At 33.7% G+C, this 17,361-nt stretch overlaps 1 protein-coding gene across 2 annotated transcripts; it reads left to right on the forward strand.

Moving 5' to 3' along the window:
- Positions 1-607: 607 nt before the first annotated feature.
- LOC122307893 (protein Brevis radix-like 4) lies at positions 608-6,123 on the forward strand. Of its 2 annotated transcripts, none has more exons than XM_043121015.1 (5): positions 608-1,133; positions 1,213-1,589; positions 3,983-4,136; positions 4,290-4,690; positions 5,737-6,123. In XM_043121015.1, exons 1-5 carry the CDS (start codon positions 1,020-1,022, stop codon positions 5,813-5,815), a joined length of 1,125 nt encoding a protein of 374 aa, XP_042976949.1. In that variant the 5' UTR covers positions 608-1,019; the 3' UTR covers positions 5,816-6,123. The 2 variants fall into 2 exon arrangements, with proteins under 2 accessions (XP_042976949.1, XP_042976950.1); XM_043121016.1 differs by having other exon boundaries at positions 610-1,133; positions 4,001-4,136.
- The last annotated feature ends 11,238 nt before the right edge of the window (positions 6,124-17,361 follow it).

The following is a 17,361-nucleotide window of genomic DNA, read 5'->3' on the forward strand; positions in this document are numbered from 1 at the left end:
AAAATATAATTTAATTAAAAAATACTTCTTATCCATTAAGTAAAGGAAAAAAACAATCAATAATTTTTGTCGGTGATATTTTTTGAAGAGAATATCATTTTTTTTAATATATAGACATTACATCGTACCTAATAAGAAGGGGGTACGTGTCATATTATGTATAATTACTATTTAAAATTATATTAAAAATATATAAACATTAAAATATATTGGATGCTGCTATATAAACCTCATGTGCAAATTGTATTTTTTTTTTAATTTTTTTTCAAATATTTTTTAAACATTCTTAATTATTAAAGAAACAAAAATAAAGAAATCACAACATCAATAATTCTCACTTTTTCAATCCTTAAGGAAAAAAAAAAATTAAAATACCGATAATTTTGAGAGGAGAAAAACATTGTGCCAAGTGTATTTTAAAAAAAGAAAGCTTATGGACGCAAAGATTATTTTCTAGGGGCAGTCAGGCCGTACATGTAAGAACCGGTAAAACAACCGGTAGCTGGTGAAGATCAAGTCAAAGCAAACTTATATTAGATAGCGATTCTTCCTTGGCAAAGCCCTGCCTTTTCCTTTACCGCTCCCCGGCGCTAGCTGCCTTTCCCCCCCCCCCCCCCCAACCCTACTTCTTCTGCACATCACATCACTCCGATCACCTCTCTCTCTCTCTCTCTCTCTGTCTCTCTCTCTCACACACAGAGCTAAAAAGAAAAAGTTGCCACCATTGAGTTTTTAATTTTGAGAGGGAATCTTTGATAGCTTAATAATACAAGAGTGGCAGGCAGACATTGAAGAGGTCTGGGCACGAAGCAGCAATCGTATATATATATATATGTAGCTGTCTTGTTTGTTTCCGCTCTTATACTGAACCCCAAACCCAATTATTCAATACTAAACAACAGCTCCTTCAGCTTTCAGACAACGCCTTATTACCGACTGTATCGCCCCGTTTTTCTTTGGAGGTGGGGGGGCGGAGTGGGCTCTCTCTTGGTATTGTATCTAATCGCAGAGGAAGGAAAATGCTGACCTGCATAGCTCGGCCTAAGAAACTCGGCGATGACTCGCCGGATCAGACCGAAGAATTCGACACCTCCGGCGTCAAAATCCAAACTATAAAATCTCTCACTACTCAGGTTGGTACTTACGTAATCGGTACTTGTTCTATTCCAAAACCCTTAAACCCGTTTAACATGGGTAATTTGGTCATTTCAGATCAAGGACATGGCGTTGAAGGCCTCGGGGGCGTATCGGAGCTGCAACCCGTGCACGGCACCACCGCCGGCGTCAACTCAGAGTCGACTCAGGGTAAACGGAGAGTCGGACGCGGAATCGGAGCGGTTCAGGTGGTCGAGGTCGAGGTCGAGGACGGGGAGGGTGTGGGGGAAGGAGATGGAGGCGAGGCTGAAGGGGATGTCTAGCTCGAGCGGCGAAGGGACTCCGACCTCCGGGAGCGGACGACGAGTGGAGCCGGTGGTGTTTGTGGAGGAGAGCGAACCCAAGGAGTGGGTCGCCCAGGTGGAGCCCGGCGTGCTCATCACCTTCGTCTCGCTCCCCCGTGGCGGGAACGACCTCAAGCGTATACGGTTCAGGTAAAAACACTCACGCCTCTCTTCTCTTTCCCTGAACATCGCTCCAAATTCAAATTTCGTCTATATGCATCCTTTCCGCTGTTTCGTTCTTCATCTTCTCGCCGTCTCTGGTGATCTGAAGATTTTAGTACGAACATATTAGTGATTTGATTCTATTGTCACGTTTTTATTATATTTTTATATTTAATTTGTTTCAAAAATTTCTGAAGAAGATGAGACATGAATTTTATATTTTATTGATCATTGTTACAATTTTTTTATTAAATGGATAGTAATTGTGCAAGATTTCAAATTAAAATCTGATGAAACATTTAAAATTTGTTAAGAAATTTATTGTTTTTATATCCCTATCATTCACTGTTCTTTCATTTTATTTAGATGGAGAGCATTACTTAAAAAGAGTATTTTTTTTTTATTTTTTTATTTAGTAATTAAGTAAATATGTTTTATTGATATTGTGAATTTTATTTTATTTTTTAAAATATTTAAGAGTATTTTAAAAATACATTAAAAAAAAAAGAAAATTTTTTTCACAGAACCAAATTTGAGTTCCAAATTGGTGGCTGTAGAGCCACTTTTTATAAAATTAAGTTTTAAAACGAAAATATTTATGAAAAGTGATGATACTTTTACAAGTTATTTTATAAAAATACTTGTCATAGGTATATAAAGAAATTATAAAAATAATTATATGTGGATCATTTTAATATTTAAAAAACTATATAAAGAAATATAATGAAAAGAAAAGTGTTATTGTATAGAGATATTTTATAAAAATAAATTTATAAATTGACGTAATTTTATATGATATGTTAAATTTATTTTATAATAAAAATAATTTTATAATCTAATATATTATATTAATTTATATTAATTTAAAATTTTATTTTTATAAAATTTCATTATCGCTAAAGTATTTTTATAATAAGAAATAACAACTTGAAATTTTTTAACAAAACAAAAAATTTTGAAACCCAACCGATCTTGGCATCCAATTCCAAACAATACTTTGGAAACCAGTCTGTTAATATGATTTGAGCAAATTTTGGTGGGACCCAAGAAACAAGTAATTTTCACGCCCTTATGAAAAGCAGTCTGAAAAAGTCCAAAAGCTGAAGCCCTTGTTGGTTTGGGTGGGGCAACTTTGATTGTGTTTGGTTCCTTTTTCATGGAGTGCTGTCGTCGTGTCGGAGAAGGGTCCTTCCTTTCCTTCCTTTTCCCTTATTCCTTCACGCCTGCCTGATTCTACGTCCCTTTGTCTCTTTTGAGTGGCCATTATCTTGTCATTTTATGTTCTAATGAACTTACATCTGCCGCCAGAAACTTATGTCCTTCTGATCTGATGGTAATGTTTTGGCATATATTGACAATCCACTGGAAATCATCGGACCTTCTACTCCCACGTTTTCTGGGGCCATGGATTGACTATGACATGGTATTGATACCAATTACCCGATAGAGATGTTATTCTTTTAACAAATGTGACAGTTTGATCTAATATAAGTGGTTAACTTATAAAATAGTTCTATTACATATAGTTACTATTGTATACTCTTTGTACACTCCACTAATATGATTGACTAAAGCAGTTAATTTATACCAATCACATTAATAGAGTGTACAAAAAGTGTATAAAAGTGACTCCACATAAAATTTTTGATTACTTAATATTTATCATATTTTTCGGTACGATTCAAAAATTAGATTAGAGATTAGGATTGGTCATTAAATGATACTAATTGGGTTTTGTGTTTTTCTTTTGTTGATTAATACTGCAAAATGATTGGTTGAGAAAATGCTTTTTCTGCACATAACTGTACGTGCTTATGCTTGTCTGCTATTAAAATTTGAAATTCGAAAAAAAAAATGATTAAATGGGAATTTCACACTCAATATGTAAAATGTTGTGCTTAGATAGCAAGCACTTGCTCATTTTCTGATTGTTAAAGACATTCCCTCCCTAATGCAAGGTCATATGTTTCCACTAAAAAGATTACTTTATTGCACGCACCGAATCTCTAGTTTTTTCTGTTAATTATTCTTTGAGTTCCCTTTGTCAAAAGGAATAATGAGTGTGCAGTTTAGTGGTCTAACATTGTAGACTACTACTGTTGCATAACTAATGATAATTTGATATAATGGTATTGGTTCAAAGGCTTCAAACAATAGGCACGCGGAATAATTATGCCAGGCAATGAACTCGATGGCGTTTATCAAGATTTTTCCTATATTATTACAAAAACAGGAAAAAATAAAAATAAAAAAACAAATTTCCACGGTTCTGTTTATCAACAAGAAAATGCATGCCACTTGCAATGTGATGTGCCTATGGGTGCCACCATTTCTCACTTTTTATCCAGTTAGTTCATTAATCAGGAGTTTTGAAATTGTAGTTATTTTTCTATGATTAGTCGAGAGATGTTTAACAAATGGCAAGCTCAAAGGTGGTGGGCAGAGAACTATGACCGGGTCATGGAACTGTACAATGTTCAGAGATTCAACAGACAGGCTTTCCCGCTTCCAACTCCACCAAGATCTGAAGATGAGGTGGGCTTTCTTCATAGAATCACGTCTTCACATGCATGGTCCTCCCCCATGGATGATGCATCAATGATTTCAAGTAGATGTGTTCTGTGTACACAATATTTTTCCTTTGTTCATTTTAAGTGACAATAATGTCATTCTTCTCTCCTGTTACAGAGCTCAAAGATGGAATCTGCAGAAGACAGCCCTATCACACCCCCATTGACCAGAGAACGGTTACCTCGTAACTTGTACCGTCCGACAGGGATGGGAATGGGTTACTCATCCTCAGATTCACTAGAAAAACACTCGATGCAATCTCGACATTACTATGACTCAGGTGGTCTTGGATCAACCCCAAAACTATCCAGCATCAGCGGTACCAAGACAGAGATATCATCCATGGATGCTTCTATAAGGAGTAGCTCATCAAGGGATGCAGATCGCTCAGGGGAGCTGTCCATCAGTAATGCTAGTGATCTTGAGGCTGAATGGGTTGAACAAGACGAACCAGGGGTCTACATCACAATTAAAGCATTGCCAGGAGGCAAAAGGGAGCTCAGACGAGTGAGATTCAGGTGAGGTCCTTGGAAACTCTTTGGTTGGATTGAGTCTCTTAAGCAGCATACTTGGGGAAAATTATGTCGAGATGTCTAGTATAATTAAATAGGCCTGGCCGCCTGGGAGAATTTTCATCCTGACACAATCCTTAACATTCTTCCAACTATCTGATAGATTTATCTGTTTGGTCCTTATATACTCCTGGATTTTGTTGCAACTGTCTGATAGAGTTCATATTAGTTAATGTTATCTGGTCTTTTAATTTCTTAGCCATCCGCAGAATCTGCATCTTTGTCCTGTCAAATTCATGAAATGATGGGTCCCATGCCAAATTTTCTGGCCATTAATTTTTCTTACAACTGTAATGGTGAGACAAAAAAATAAGATATAATTTTAATCTGCTGCCCCACCTTGTTCATAAAAGTTGTCACCCACCCTGTTTAAAGCATCATTTGATTAGTTGCCTGCTTCTCTGATGGGTAATAATCTAGGCATATATGATGGGCATTCATCCTAAGAGAATATACCACTCACAAACTTGGGTTGCCAAAGTCACCGACTTGTTCAGGCATTGTGGCCATCATCCCAAGTTCCTGTTTATTACTAATTAGGGGTTTCATATGGTGATGAAAGGGAAGATCAAGTACCATAATCTGTAGACACAGTTTAGGTATTTATTTACTGTTTTCTCGAGGGAAGTCTATACACCTAAGAAAATTCAGAGTTTGAATGCCTTAATTACTGCCTTTTAATGGATTTGATTAGACTTTAGCCACAATCACGCAATTGAGGCCTTAATTTAGGGTCAACTAACTGCAAATCATGATTTGAATTTCAAACAAAAGGAACATAATCATAAATGGCTACCCTTTTCTGAACATCATTATTGCTTCTTTCAATTATGCTACTTGAACTAATTTTTTTTATTCTCTTCTATTTTTGAGTCTAACAGAAATTTTTGAATGAGAATGCAATTCTCTCTTTCCTGCTTCATATATCATTATGGTATGGAACTGTATTGAGTTGAATGATGCCTGATTTTCTTGCTATGTGTGTCCTGCAGCCGAGAAAAGTTTGGGGAGATGCATGCTAGATTATGGTGGGAAGAGAACCGTGCCAGGATACATGAACAATACTTGTGAATGAGCAAAAAGGGCTGATGATGGCGATTTCCATGGTGTGGAGGTGTTCCTTACTACTAGAGTGCTTTCTTTTGTTTATTTTTCCACACAAGTAAAGTCTCTTCTATAGCTAATTAGGTATGCAAACAGGTGCTACCGGCACCTCTCGATGTTCTTTTTTTCCGGGCTGCCTGGGGTAAGGGATGGTGGGGGCCGGGGCACCCAACCATTTGCTGCAGAATATTCTCATGAAAGGGGATGTGGGTGGTAGAAGTTATAACCCTGATCAAGTCAATGTCAATGAAAAGCAATATGTTCATTCTTCTAAACTTCTGAGTACATTTTGCTGTTCCAGTTTCTTTACATAGTACACAATGTCTGCGCATTTTAACTTTTTTGTCCAATTCTATCGGTGAAAACTCAAATCCTGTACATCATTTTCCCCATAGCGGATGGGTGACTATGCACGTAAACGGCAGTTGTAGACTTGTAGTAAGTAGGGCTGAGTATGATAGTGCTACTATATTTCTTCAATTTGCACACTTGGTTAGCCCCTAGTTCAAACGTATTTTTAAATATTTTTAAAAAGTAAAAAAAATAATTAATATACTAATAGTCATTTTCTTAATCAATAAACAAAAAATAAAAATAAAAATACAAAAATTAAATATATGAGAGGTAAGAATGAGAGAGCAAAATGAGAGTGCATGTTAACATTATTTCGAAAATCAATGGGGGCATGTATGCGGTGCCCTACATTGGGAGAAATAAAAATGCTACTGCCACCAATAGAATCGACTGACGCGGCTGTAGCTACGTGACTTTTTGTAATACTATAAAAAGGATTATATATATATATATGGCCTTGTATAATCAATACCAACATATGATTTTTGAGTCAATTTTTATAAAATTAAATTTATTTTGAATTAGTTTACATAATTATATTAATTGATTAAATTTATTTTCTTCTAAATGATGCAAGAAAGTTATATTTTAGAATTTTTAATCCATATTTAAATAACAAAAGAAAAAAAAATGACTGGATAATAAAATAGTAAGTCTTTATTTGAATAGTAAAAGTGTTTCATCTCGTCTCATCATTATAATTTTATCAAAATTTTATAAAGAATATAATAAATAATTCAACATTTTCAATTCTAAAAACAATAATAATATTGAAAATTAATATTTTAATAATATTTTGGTTAACTTTTAACTTTAATCTCAACTCATCTCATATTAATTCACTATCCAAATGGCACCTAATAAAAAAAATGAAAATGATAGTATGATAGATGATACCAAATATGTCCACTCATATTTTTTTATTTTTTCTTATTGGTTAAGTGATGACTTGCATAATTTAGAATATTTTATCACTCTTGACTTTAAATTTTAATCTAATTTTATTTATTTTTGTTGATTTTAGACTTCATTATTATCATTAAATTTTATTTCAAATTTGAAAAAATAAAGAAATATTCAAATTTAAGAAATCTATCTTTTTTTATTTAAATGAAAATTTGTCTGAATAGAAGAGTTGGTCACTAATATTGTTTTGGAAATAAAGATCAAGATGAATTTTTAGAGACACTAAAGATAGAAGCAGATTTTGAATGAAATTAAAGAATAGCATAGTTTTTTTTTTGGAAGAGCAAAGAACGGCAGGAATTTCAATCGAGGATATTGCAGTTTTTGGAAGTAGATGATAAGGTAGATACCACTTGTATGGAATAATAGAGAATTTTGAAAAAAAATCATTTGTCGTTGAAGGCAAAAAGAAAAGGAAAGGAAGAGAGGCTGGGTGGCTTAAAAAAAAAAAAAAAGGTTTGATAAAAAAAAAAAAAAAAAAAAAAAAAAAAAAAAAAAAAAAAAAAAAAAAAAGGTTATTGGACGAAAAGAAGGGGAAGAGATACGTTTTGGGCGATTTGGATTTATGAGAGTTTTATGCCGTGGGCCCGTTGGTTTTGGACGCAGAAAAGTAAGCAACCAAAATTTTATTTTTGTTATAAATCGATTCATTTGTATAATTATGTTTAGTCATTAATTAAAATTATCTCTAATTATCAATTATGATTTAATCTATATATAAATCACTTTTATACTCTTATATATATATATATATGAATATCGTTCACTTGTATAAATAATATTTTTATAATTGAATAACAACGATTTTTTTTGTAATATTATTTTTCTTTTAGTTTTATAACATGTTATCAATATAAGACTCTGTTGATTCTGAAGCTAGTAGTCTTCTATTTTAAGTTAGTTTTTTAATATATTATTTTTAGTCCATAAAGTGAATATTAAAGACTATATTACTTATTATTACTTGATAAAATTCTACGTTTATTCCTATAGTTTACATTTCAGTTATATTTATGGTGAATTAATATTTCTATAATTTAATTTTCAGTTATATCTGTGGGGAATATTATCAATGGTGAATTAAAATTTTCATAATTTACATTTCAGGTATATTTGTAGTCAATTTTTATTTACATAGTTTATATACAAGTTTTGTTTATTTTTTTATACTTGTTATGAATTATTAATGATAAGATTCATCTTAAAATATAAATGGAGCATCCCTGAAGGATCGTCCTAAACCAATAATTTTATTGAGTACCTCATAATAAAAGATCTATTGATTCTCTGAGATAGTTTAAAGGAGTGATACGTGTACCAAAAGATTGAAATCCTCCCAAAAGCTCGTTGTTATTAATGCATCTGAAGTTGCATAATTGAAATTGTGTGGAGAAAAGCCACTAAAGAATATATATTTAAAATGAATGCCTCGAATGTGTTCATGAAGTAACAATATTGAGTGTGAAAGTTCACAATATATTCTAAACTTATATCTTGTTCTCTAGTGGTTGAACATAATAATGAGTTTTTGTTAAGAAATCATCAGTCGCGTTCTACTAGTTCCACATCATTCTATAAAGTGAATGTTATCAGATTTATATCATTCTCAGAAGCGAATGGTGTATTTTTTTCAAAAATACCAAGAGCTTGAACATGGTAATGAATATATTTATAGCACTTCTATGATTTCGGGTCAGAAACTCGTATTGGAAATACTACCAGTTTTCTCTTTGAAATGATATTATACAACTGTTGAATTAAATATTATGATACATCAAAAGTGATATGATTCAAAATATTTGCATATTTTGCATGATTAACTTGATCATCTAAAATCAATTATGATAAGTCGAATAATTTTCATATGGACGTCTATAAAAGAACCAGAAGATTTTTTTACTATAATGCCTTCCTACCATGAGCGGAAAGAAAAATTTGTTTGAAACAAATAAAATGAAATAATTCAACGTTATCTTGATTATCATAAGTGAATTAGAAGTTAAGATGATAATTAATTTATGGATGTAATAAGATAAAAATGTCTCATATTCTAGTAGCTAAAATCCCAGCGAGGATTGAAGTCCTTGTAGGAAAATTAAGAAATTTAACAGTCTAATGAACATAAGACATGTCTAAAAGCGTAGGAGACCTATTAATACAAAAGATAAAACATCTCGAAAGAGAAAAACATAAGGAAAAGAAATTGGTGCTCTTGAAGAGGTTGTACCCACAAAACAAACAATAAAATCTATCCAAACCTTCTATACAAAATTCTCTCATAATAAAAACTCCTAAAGAGAATAATCCTCCTGAAGAGTATCTCTTGAAGAATAATCCTCTTGAACAGGAAACTACTGAAGAGTACCTCCTGAAAATATTTTTCATAAAATGTCTTCCCTTGAAGGAGGACAAGTATATAAAAATAACGAGATCTTGATACATTTCATAAGTATTAGAGAAATTCTAGATAGAAATAAAATCTTTGACGACAACATATTTTCATATAAGATGGCACTTGACATTATTAGAAGTAATGAAAAAAGTAAGTCAAGAACCGTTGAAAAATACCGATATAAAAATATTGGCCAAAATAGAAAAAACAAATTCTTGCAGAATTAATATCACTAGTAAAATGTGATACATATGCTCTTGTAGTCTAAACACCTAAGTGTGATACTTGTTGAATATCAGTGGATATTTGTATAAAAGAAATGAAAATGTGATATATAAATCACGAGTCGGTTTCTCACAGAAATAATATTGATATGTTTTTGAAGTTGATGAAATTATATTAAAGTTTTTATTAACTTAATAGTTATCGAGAATTTGGGTATGCATGATTAACTGCATATTTATATGAATCACTAGATATGAAATGCATGAAGCATATAGTCCTAAAGTATTTATTCTATCAAGTTTCAAAAATCCTTATATGATCTAAAACAATCTAAACGCATGTGGAATAAGCTATTTTCCATATATTTTCAGTATCTAGATTAGCTTTTATTGCAATTTATATAGATGATTTAAATGTCATTGAGACTCCAGAAGAGCTCATGAAAACTGCACATATTTGAAATATAAATCAGAAACCCTTTTGACTTCAAGGGGGAGATGAATGAAATTATTAGTTCTAAAATACTATCTCTTAAATGCAATTAGTATTTCAGATTCATATTATGATTTTGTAAGAAATGTGCATGATTAAAGGAGAAATAAAATGGAGCACACAGAACATCTACTAGAAGATAAAAACACAACGTGAATATTTGTGAAATATTATTTTATTATTTAGAAACAAAATTATAGAAATTTGAGGTTTTTCATCTCATTTTTTAAACGATCTTACTCTTCATAGATTTGTATGGCATTCCTATCTATATGAGTAGGCAAACGAAAAAAAGAGTCAATCAAGGATTTTAAATTCCTATTCTCTTGATTTATTGCTCCTACCTTTATGTTGGATGATGACTTGCAAAATTTCATATTGCAGATTTTACAAGATCGCTCGAGCGGAGGCTTTTGGCCGCTCGAGCGAATTCAGGCAGATTCAAACGCTCGACTGCCGCTCGACAGTGAGCTCGAGCAAGTTGCTGGAAAACAAAGATCGCTCGAGCGTAGACATTGGCCGCTCGAGCGAAATCAGGCAGAGTCGAACACTCGACGTGCGCTCGATAGGACGCTCGAGCGAAATTAGGCAGAGTCGAACGCTCGATGTGCGCTCGACATCTCGCTCGAGCGAACATCATATTTTGACAGATTTAAGGTTTTCCGCCGTCACACCATATGAAAGGGATTTTTCCACTCTATGGCCACAGTTGTTGATTGGAGAACACTTTTTGGGACAGAAAAATACAGCTAGAAGGATTCAATTCATCTGTTTTGGAGAGGGAACTCCATATTTTGCACGTACGTTGGAATCATACACGAGCATAGACGGGAGAAAAGCATTGAATCATTTCCTTGAATTTTTGAAGACGAGTTGCGGCTGCGAGGAGTATTTTTCAGCGTTTATTTTCTTCCATTATTCTCAGAACATTTATGGTGAATTCGTTTATGTTGAATTCCATTTCTAGCATGAGTTAAATTTTATTTATTCTAGGAAAACGATGTAACCTATTTCTAAACTATGCTTAATTGTCTATACTAATTTAAGGCAATTCTCTCTTTGTTTATCTGATTTATTCTGAGTTTATTGCTTCTAATTAACTGGCCATTGATTAGATGATATTTAATCTTATGATTTGCTATCGAAAGAGGGAATCATAGGGTAGATTTTGAATATTTCAGCATAGGTAAATATAGAGATCGAAAGACTTGTATGAACCTATGTAGTAATTAAATCATTGATTTTATTGCTTTTTTGATTATTTAATTTGCATATTCTTGTGTGAATTGATAAACAAAAGTCATTTCCAATTGACTATCGAAAGAGGCTTTTGGATGAATTAGAGATTTGCTAATAGACGAAAAGAATTAAATTACATTAGCTGGATGAGAAAAGCATAGTGAAGAATTAGGTGAAGTCGATTTCCTAGAAGTTTTCTTTCCCATAAATTTGATATTTGAACGTAAGTTTTATTTCCTTTGCATATTTCTCTTTGAGTTGATCTTAGTATAATTTGCAACTACAAAAATCTTAGTGAATCCTCTAGATAAAATCGAGATTAGTATAATTTTGGTATTTGGCAAAAGTAAGATACCATTCCCTGAGGACGATCTTTTCTTATCACTTTATTATAAAATTACGATACTGTGCACTTGCAGTTTTGTACTGATCATTGGACTTCAGAAGAAGTCGCTAAAGGATAGAAATTTTCTCATTGAGTTTTTCAACCTCACAAGTTTTGGATTGTAGTTGTTGAAAAAATGCGACAATGGTTTATGAGTATTGGGTACCGAGACTCACAAGCTTGTAAGTAGCATCATTATCTGACTTGTTAGTCAGATCATATATTGGTCACGAGAAGCTTGCTGGGTCATTGCAGAATAAGAACGTAGAGAAAGAATGCAGACTAATTACATAAAAGTGAAGAAAATGGGATGCAAATGAAGACAATCTGAATATTTCTTTTATAGAGAAAATTATGAAAGTAAGACAAAATTACATATATTGATAGAGGATATGCTAAATACAGATATCATACAGTTATTTACTAGGTCGTAAAATTACAAGCAACTTGTCCCTACTCTTTTAGAAGTTGGACTTTTTCAGATATCCACAGCGAGATTAAATGCAGCTTGTTCTTATTCTCTAATTTTTTGGACTTCTTCAAATATCTGTTACTGCTGATCTTGTGACCGGTGCAAAACTGCAAGTGCACAGTATCGTAGTTTTATAGTAAAGTAATAAGAAGAGTATCATCCTCAGGGATTGGTACCTTACGTTGCCAAATACCAAAATTATACTAAACTTGATTTTATCTAGAAGAATCACTAAGATTTTTGTAGTTGCAATTTAAACTAAAATCGACTCAAAGAGAAATATGCAAAGGAATTAAAATTGATGTTCGAAGATCAACTTAATGGGGATGAAAACTTCTAGGAAATCGATTTCACCTAATTCTTCACTATGCTTTTCTCATCCAGCTAACTTAATTTAAATCTCTTTTGTCTATTAGCAAATTTCTAAATCATCCAAAAGCCTCTTTTGATAGTCAATTGGAATTGACTCTTGGTTATCAATTCACACAATAATATGCAAATTCAATAATCAAGGACGCAATAAGACCAAAGATTTAATTACTACATAGGTTCATACAAGTCTTTCGATCTCTATACTTATCTATGCTGAAATATCCAAGATCTACCGTATGATTCCCTCTTTCGATAGCAAATCACAAGATTAATTATCATCTAATCAATGGCCAGTTAATTAGAAGCAATAAACTCAGAATAAATCAGATAAACAAAGAGAGAATTGCATTAAATTAGCATAGACAAACAAGCATAGTTTGGAAATAAGTTACATCGTTTTCCTAGAATAAAGTAAATTTAGCTCATGCTAGAAATGGAATTCAACATAAACGAATCCACCATAATTGTTCTGAGAAGATTGGAAGAAAATAAACACTGAAAAATCCTCCTTGCAGCCGTAAATTGTCTTCAAAAGTTCAAGGGAACGATTCAACGCTTTTCTCCCGTCCGTGCTCGTGTATGATTCCAACGTACGTGCAATAATTGGAATTCCCTCTCCAAAACAGATGATTTGAATCCCTCTAGCTATGTTTTTCTGTTCCAAGAAGTGTTCTCTAGTCAAAAGTTGCGGCCCTAGAGTGAAAAATTACTTTTATATGGTGCGACAGCGGAAAACCTTAAATCTGTGAAAATACAATGTTCGCTCGAGCGGGGTGTCGAGCGCGCATCAAGCGTTCGACTCTGCCTGATTTTGCTCGAGCGTCCTATCGAGCGCTCGTCGAGCGTTCGACTCTGCCTGATTTCGCTCGAGCGGCCAAAAGCCTCCGCTCGAGCGATCTTTGTTTTTCAGCAACCCTGTCGAGCGGCAGTCGAGCGTTTGAATCTGCCTGAATTCGCTCGAGCGGCCAAAAGCCTCCGCTTGAGCGAACTTGTAAAATCTGCAATATGAAATTTTTACAAGTCATCAAATACCCCCAAACTTACAACTTTGTTTGTCCTCAAACAAAAAGAAAAGCAAATGATAGTTTAGGCAATATCAACTCGACCCGAAAGAGAAGTATCATCACTCACCAAGCTTTTATGAATTTAGATTTCATCTCTAGTATCTTACTCTTTTAACATCAAAGATGGCAGGAAAATCAAGAAAAAATTTTGCAATTTGTCAAGCAAGAGTTAGGCGTTTACTTCAACCTAAAGCTAAGACCTTGAGTGTGTGTGTGATATAGTCAATTTAACCTCAAACTACCTGCAAACTCAGATAAAAGTAGAACAACCAAAATCAGAAGAATTCTCTTAAAACTTAATCCCATAAGTCCAATTTTCAGAAATCCTCTCCACTAATGTAGTCAACACCAAAATCAGAGATCAAAAGGTCTTTAATAAGGTTGTAATGATAGGCCACAGGGTGAGGATTAAGAAAGAACTGAATATGGGAAATCAAATCAAACTGAGAAAATACTTAGTGAAAAAAACATTCAAAAAGAAACCCACATGATTCAAATCATAGCTCTTTCTTGGCAATATGCTCATACTTGTGGCATTATTATTACTGTAATCACTGATGTAATACCAACAATTCTCTTAACAAAATCTGAGGTAATTCATACTCCGCTTAGCGACTTCTTTTTCTTTTTCTTTTTCTTTTCTTCTTCTTCTTCTTCTTCTACTTTTTTTTTTAATCAATCACTTCCTTTCTTTTTCTTTTTCTTTTTCTTCTTTGATCAAACAAAGCAAACATAATACGGTTCATCATGAAACCAATTTTTCTCTTTTAAATGTAACTCTCCACCAAAGTATTTTCTCAAACTATCAAAAGTAGATTCATTGTTTTTCAGGCTTAAAGCTGGCATGGTTTATGTAGTTCAAAGAATAAATAAAGGCTTATGAAGGCTCAAGGGGTTGACTATAGAAACACACCATGTAATGATGCCATGATATTTAGGACGGCTGGGAAAGTTTTTTGGTTATGCCAAAGAAATGCCTAGATCATTTCTCTAATATTTGGTCTCAACTAGGATTTCGCCTCAAGGACCCATCAACGGATTCTAGAGCAAAGCAAAATCGAACCTCCCTCTTTCAATTAATTCAACTTTTTCTCTTCATAAACAAAATGGAATAAGAGAAAAACGACTATGTGCTCAATTGTGTTCAAGGTCAAAGATTTAAACCAAAGTACCCACAAAACTTCACTTGACATAAAAGAAATTTTTTGAAAATTTTTCTCAAAACCATCTTCAATCACAAATTTCAGAGTCATAGAGAATTCAATCTTACTCCAATGCATGCTTGGTAAGAGAATCAAACAACCCATCAACAACCCAAGACTTAGAAAACAAGAGGATCAAATGATTATACGAGTTTAAACCCCCAAACTTAAACTAAACAATGTCCTCATTGTGATGCAAAAGTAAAAAGGATTAAAGAAATAAAGGAACTTCCCTGGTTTCATGGTGAACCTTCCGTGGATTAGAATTTTTCAGCTCTTTATTCATGCTAAATAAACCTGCATCAAAAACCAATTTATTAAAACTTAAATAAATAAAGATAATAAAATAAATGAAAGAATGAAAGATAGATCTATGGGTTGCCTCCCATAAGCGCTTGTTTTAAAGTCTACAGCCAGACTTTTCAATCATCATCAATTAAGATCTCCAAGAGGAATAAATGCATAGTTCTTCTCTATTTGCTCTCCATAGTAGTGCTTCAATCTCTGACCATTAACTCTGAAAATATTCCCAGTCTTGTCCTTCAAATTTACTGCTCCAAAAGAGAAAACTTCATGAATTGTATAAGGACCCGTCCATCTTGATTTCAACTTTCCTGGAAAGAGTTTGAGTCGTGAATTGAAGAGTAAAACTTGTTGTCCTGGAGCAAACTCTCGCCTAAGAATCTGTTTGTCATGCCACTTCTTCGTCTTTTCTTTATAGATCTTTGCATTTTCATATGCATCATTCCGGAACTCTTCCATCTCATTCAATTGAAGAAGTCGCTTTTCACCTGTTGCCTTCAAATCGAAATTAAACTTTTTTACAGCCCAATAAGCTCTATGCTCCAACTCTACAGGAAGATGACATGCCTTTCCAAACACTAATTGGTATGGAGACATCCCGATAGGTGTTTTAAATGCTGTACGGTATGCCCACAAAGCATCATCAAGCTTCTTTGTCCAATCCTTTCTATTGATTTTGACCGTCTTCTCAAGGATGTTCTTGATCTCTCTATTTGAAATTTCAGCTTGACCATTGGTTTGAGAATGGTAAGCAAGTGCTATCTTGTGCTTCACACCATATTTAGACAGAAGATTCTCAAACAACTTGTTGCAAAAGTGAGTCCCTTCATCACTAATAATAGCTCGTGGAGTGTCAAATCTTGTGAATATGTTCTTGTGCAGAAATTTGAGCACTACCTTTGCATCATTTGTTATTGTAGCAATTGCTTCCACCCATTTTGACACATAGTCAACTGCTAATAAGATATAAGCAAAACCAAAAGAAGGAGGAAAAGGCCCCATAAAATCTATTCCCCAAACATCAAACAACTCAACTTCTAAGATACCTTTCAGTGGTAACTCATGACGCCTTGAAATATTTCCCATACGTTGGTACCGGTCACAAGTTTTTACCAAAGTGTAACTATCACGAAAAATAAAAGGCCAATAGAACCCAACCTTAGCTGCTGTACGAGTGGCTCCAAAGTGTCCTCCATATGATGATGAATGGCAATGATGGAGGATGTCTTGCATCTCTTCTTCTGGCACACATCTTCTAATGATTTGATCAGGGCATCTTTTGAACAACAAAGGCTCATCCCACAGATAATAATTCACATCATGCAAAAATTTCTTACGTTGATGGTAAGTAAGATCAGGTGGTAAAACTTTACAAGTTAGATAGTTAACAATATCAGCATACCATGGAAGCTTGATCTCACATGCAAATAACTGCTCATCAGGGAATGCCTCTTGGACAACTGAATCTGGTCTTTCTTCCTCTTGCTCTAACCTAGAGAGATGGTCAGCCACTAAATTTTCACTTCCTTTCTTGTCTCGAATCTCCAAGCCAAATTCTTGAAGAAAGAGGATCCAACGAATTAGCCTAGGCTTAGCATCCTTCTTGCCCAACAAATAGCGAAGTGCTGCATGATCAGTGAACACTATCACCTTTATCCCAATGAGGTAAGACCGAAATTTATCACAAGCAAACACCACAGCAAGCATCTCCTTCTCAGTTGTCGTATAATTCAACTGAGGTTCATTTAATGTCCGGTTTGCATAATAGATGACTCTAAACAGCTTGTCTCGCCTTTGCCCCAACACTGCTCCAATTGCAAAATCACTTGCATCGCACATAATTTCAAAAGGTTGACTCCAATCAGGCACAATCACAATTGGTGCTGAAATTAGCTTCTCCTTGAGTGCATTAAAGGCCTGCAAACAAATAACATCAAAGTCAAATGCAGAATTTTTCTCAAGAAGATTACATAAAGGTTTAGAGAGTTCAGAAAAATCCTTGATAAATCTTCTATAAAATCCCGCATGTCCCAGAAAACTTCTGATT

The sequence above is a fragment of the Carya illinoinensis genome, chromosome 4 (genome assembly GCF_018687715.1).
Source record: "Carya illinoinensis cultivar Pawnee chromosome 4, C.illinoinensisPawnee_v1, whole genome shotgun sequence".
Classification (NCBI taxonomy): domain Eukaryota; kingdom Viridiplantae; phylum Streptophyta; class Magnoliopsida; order Fagales; family Juglandaceae; genus Carya; species Carya illinoinensis.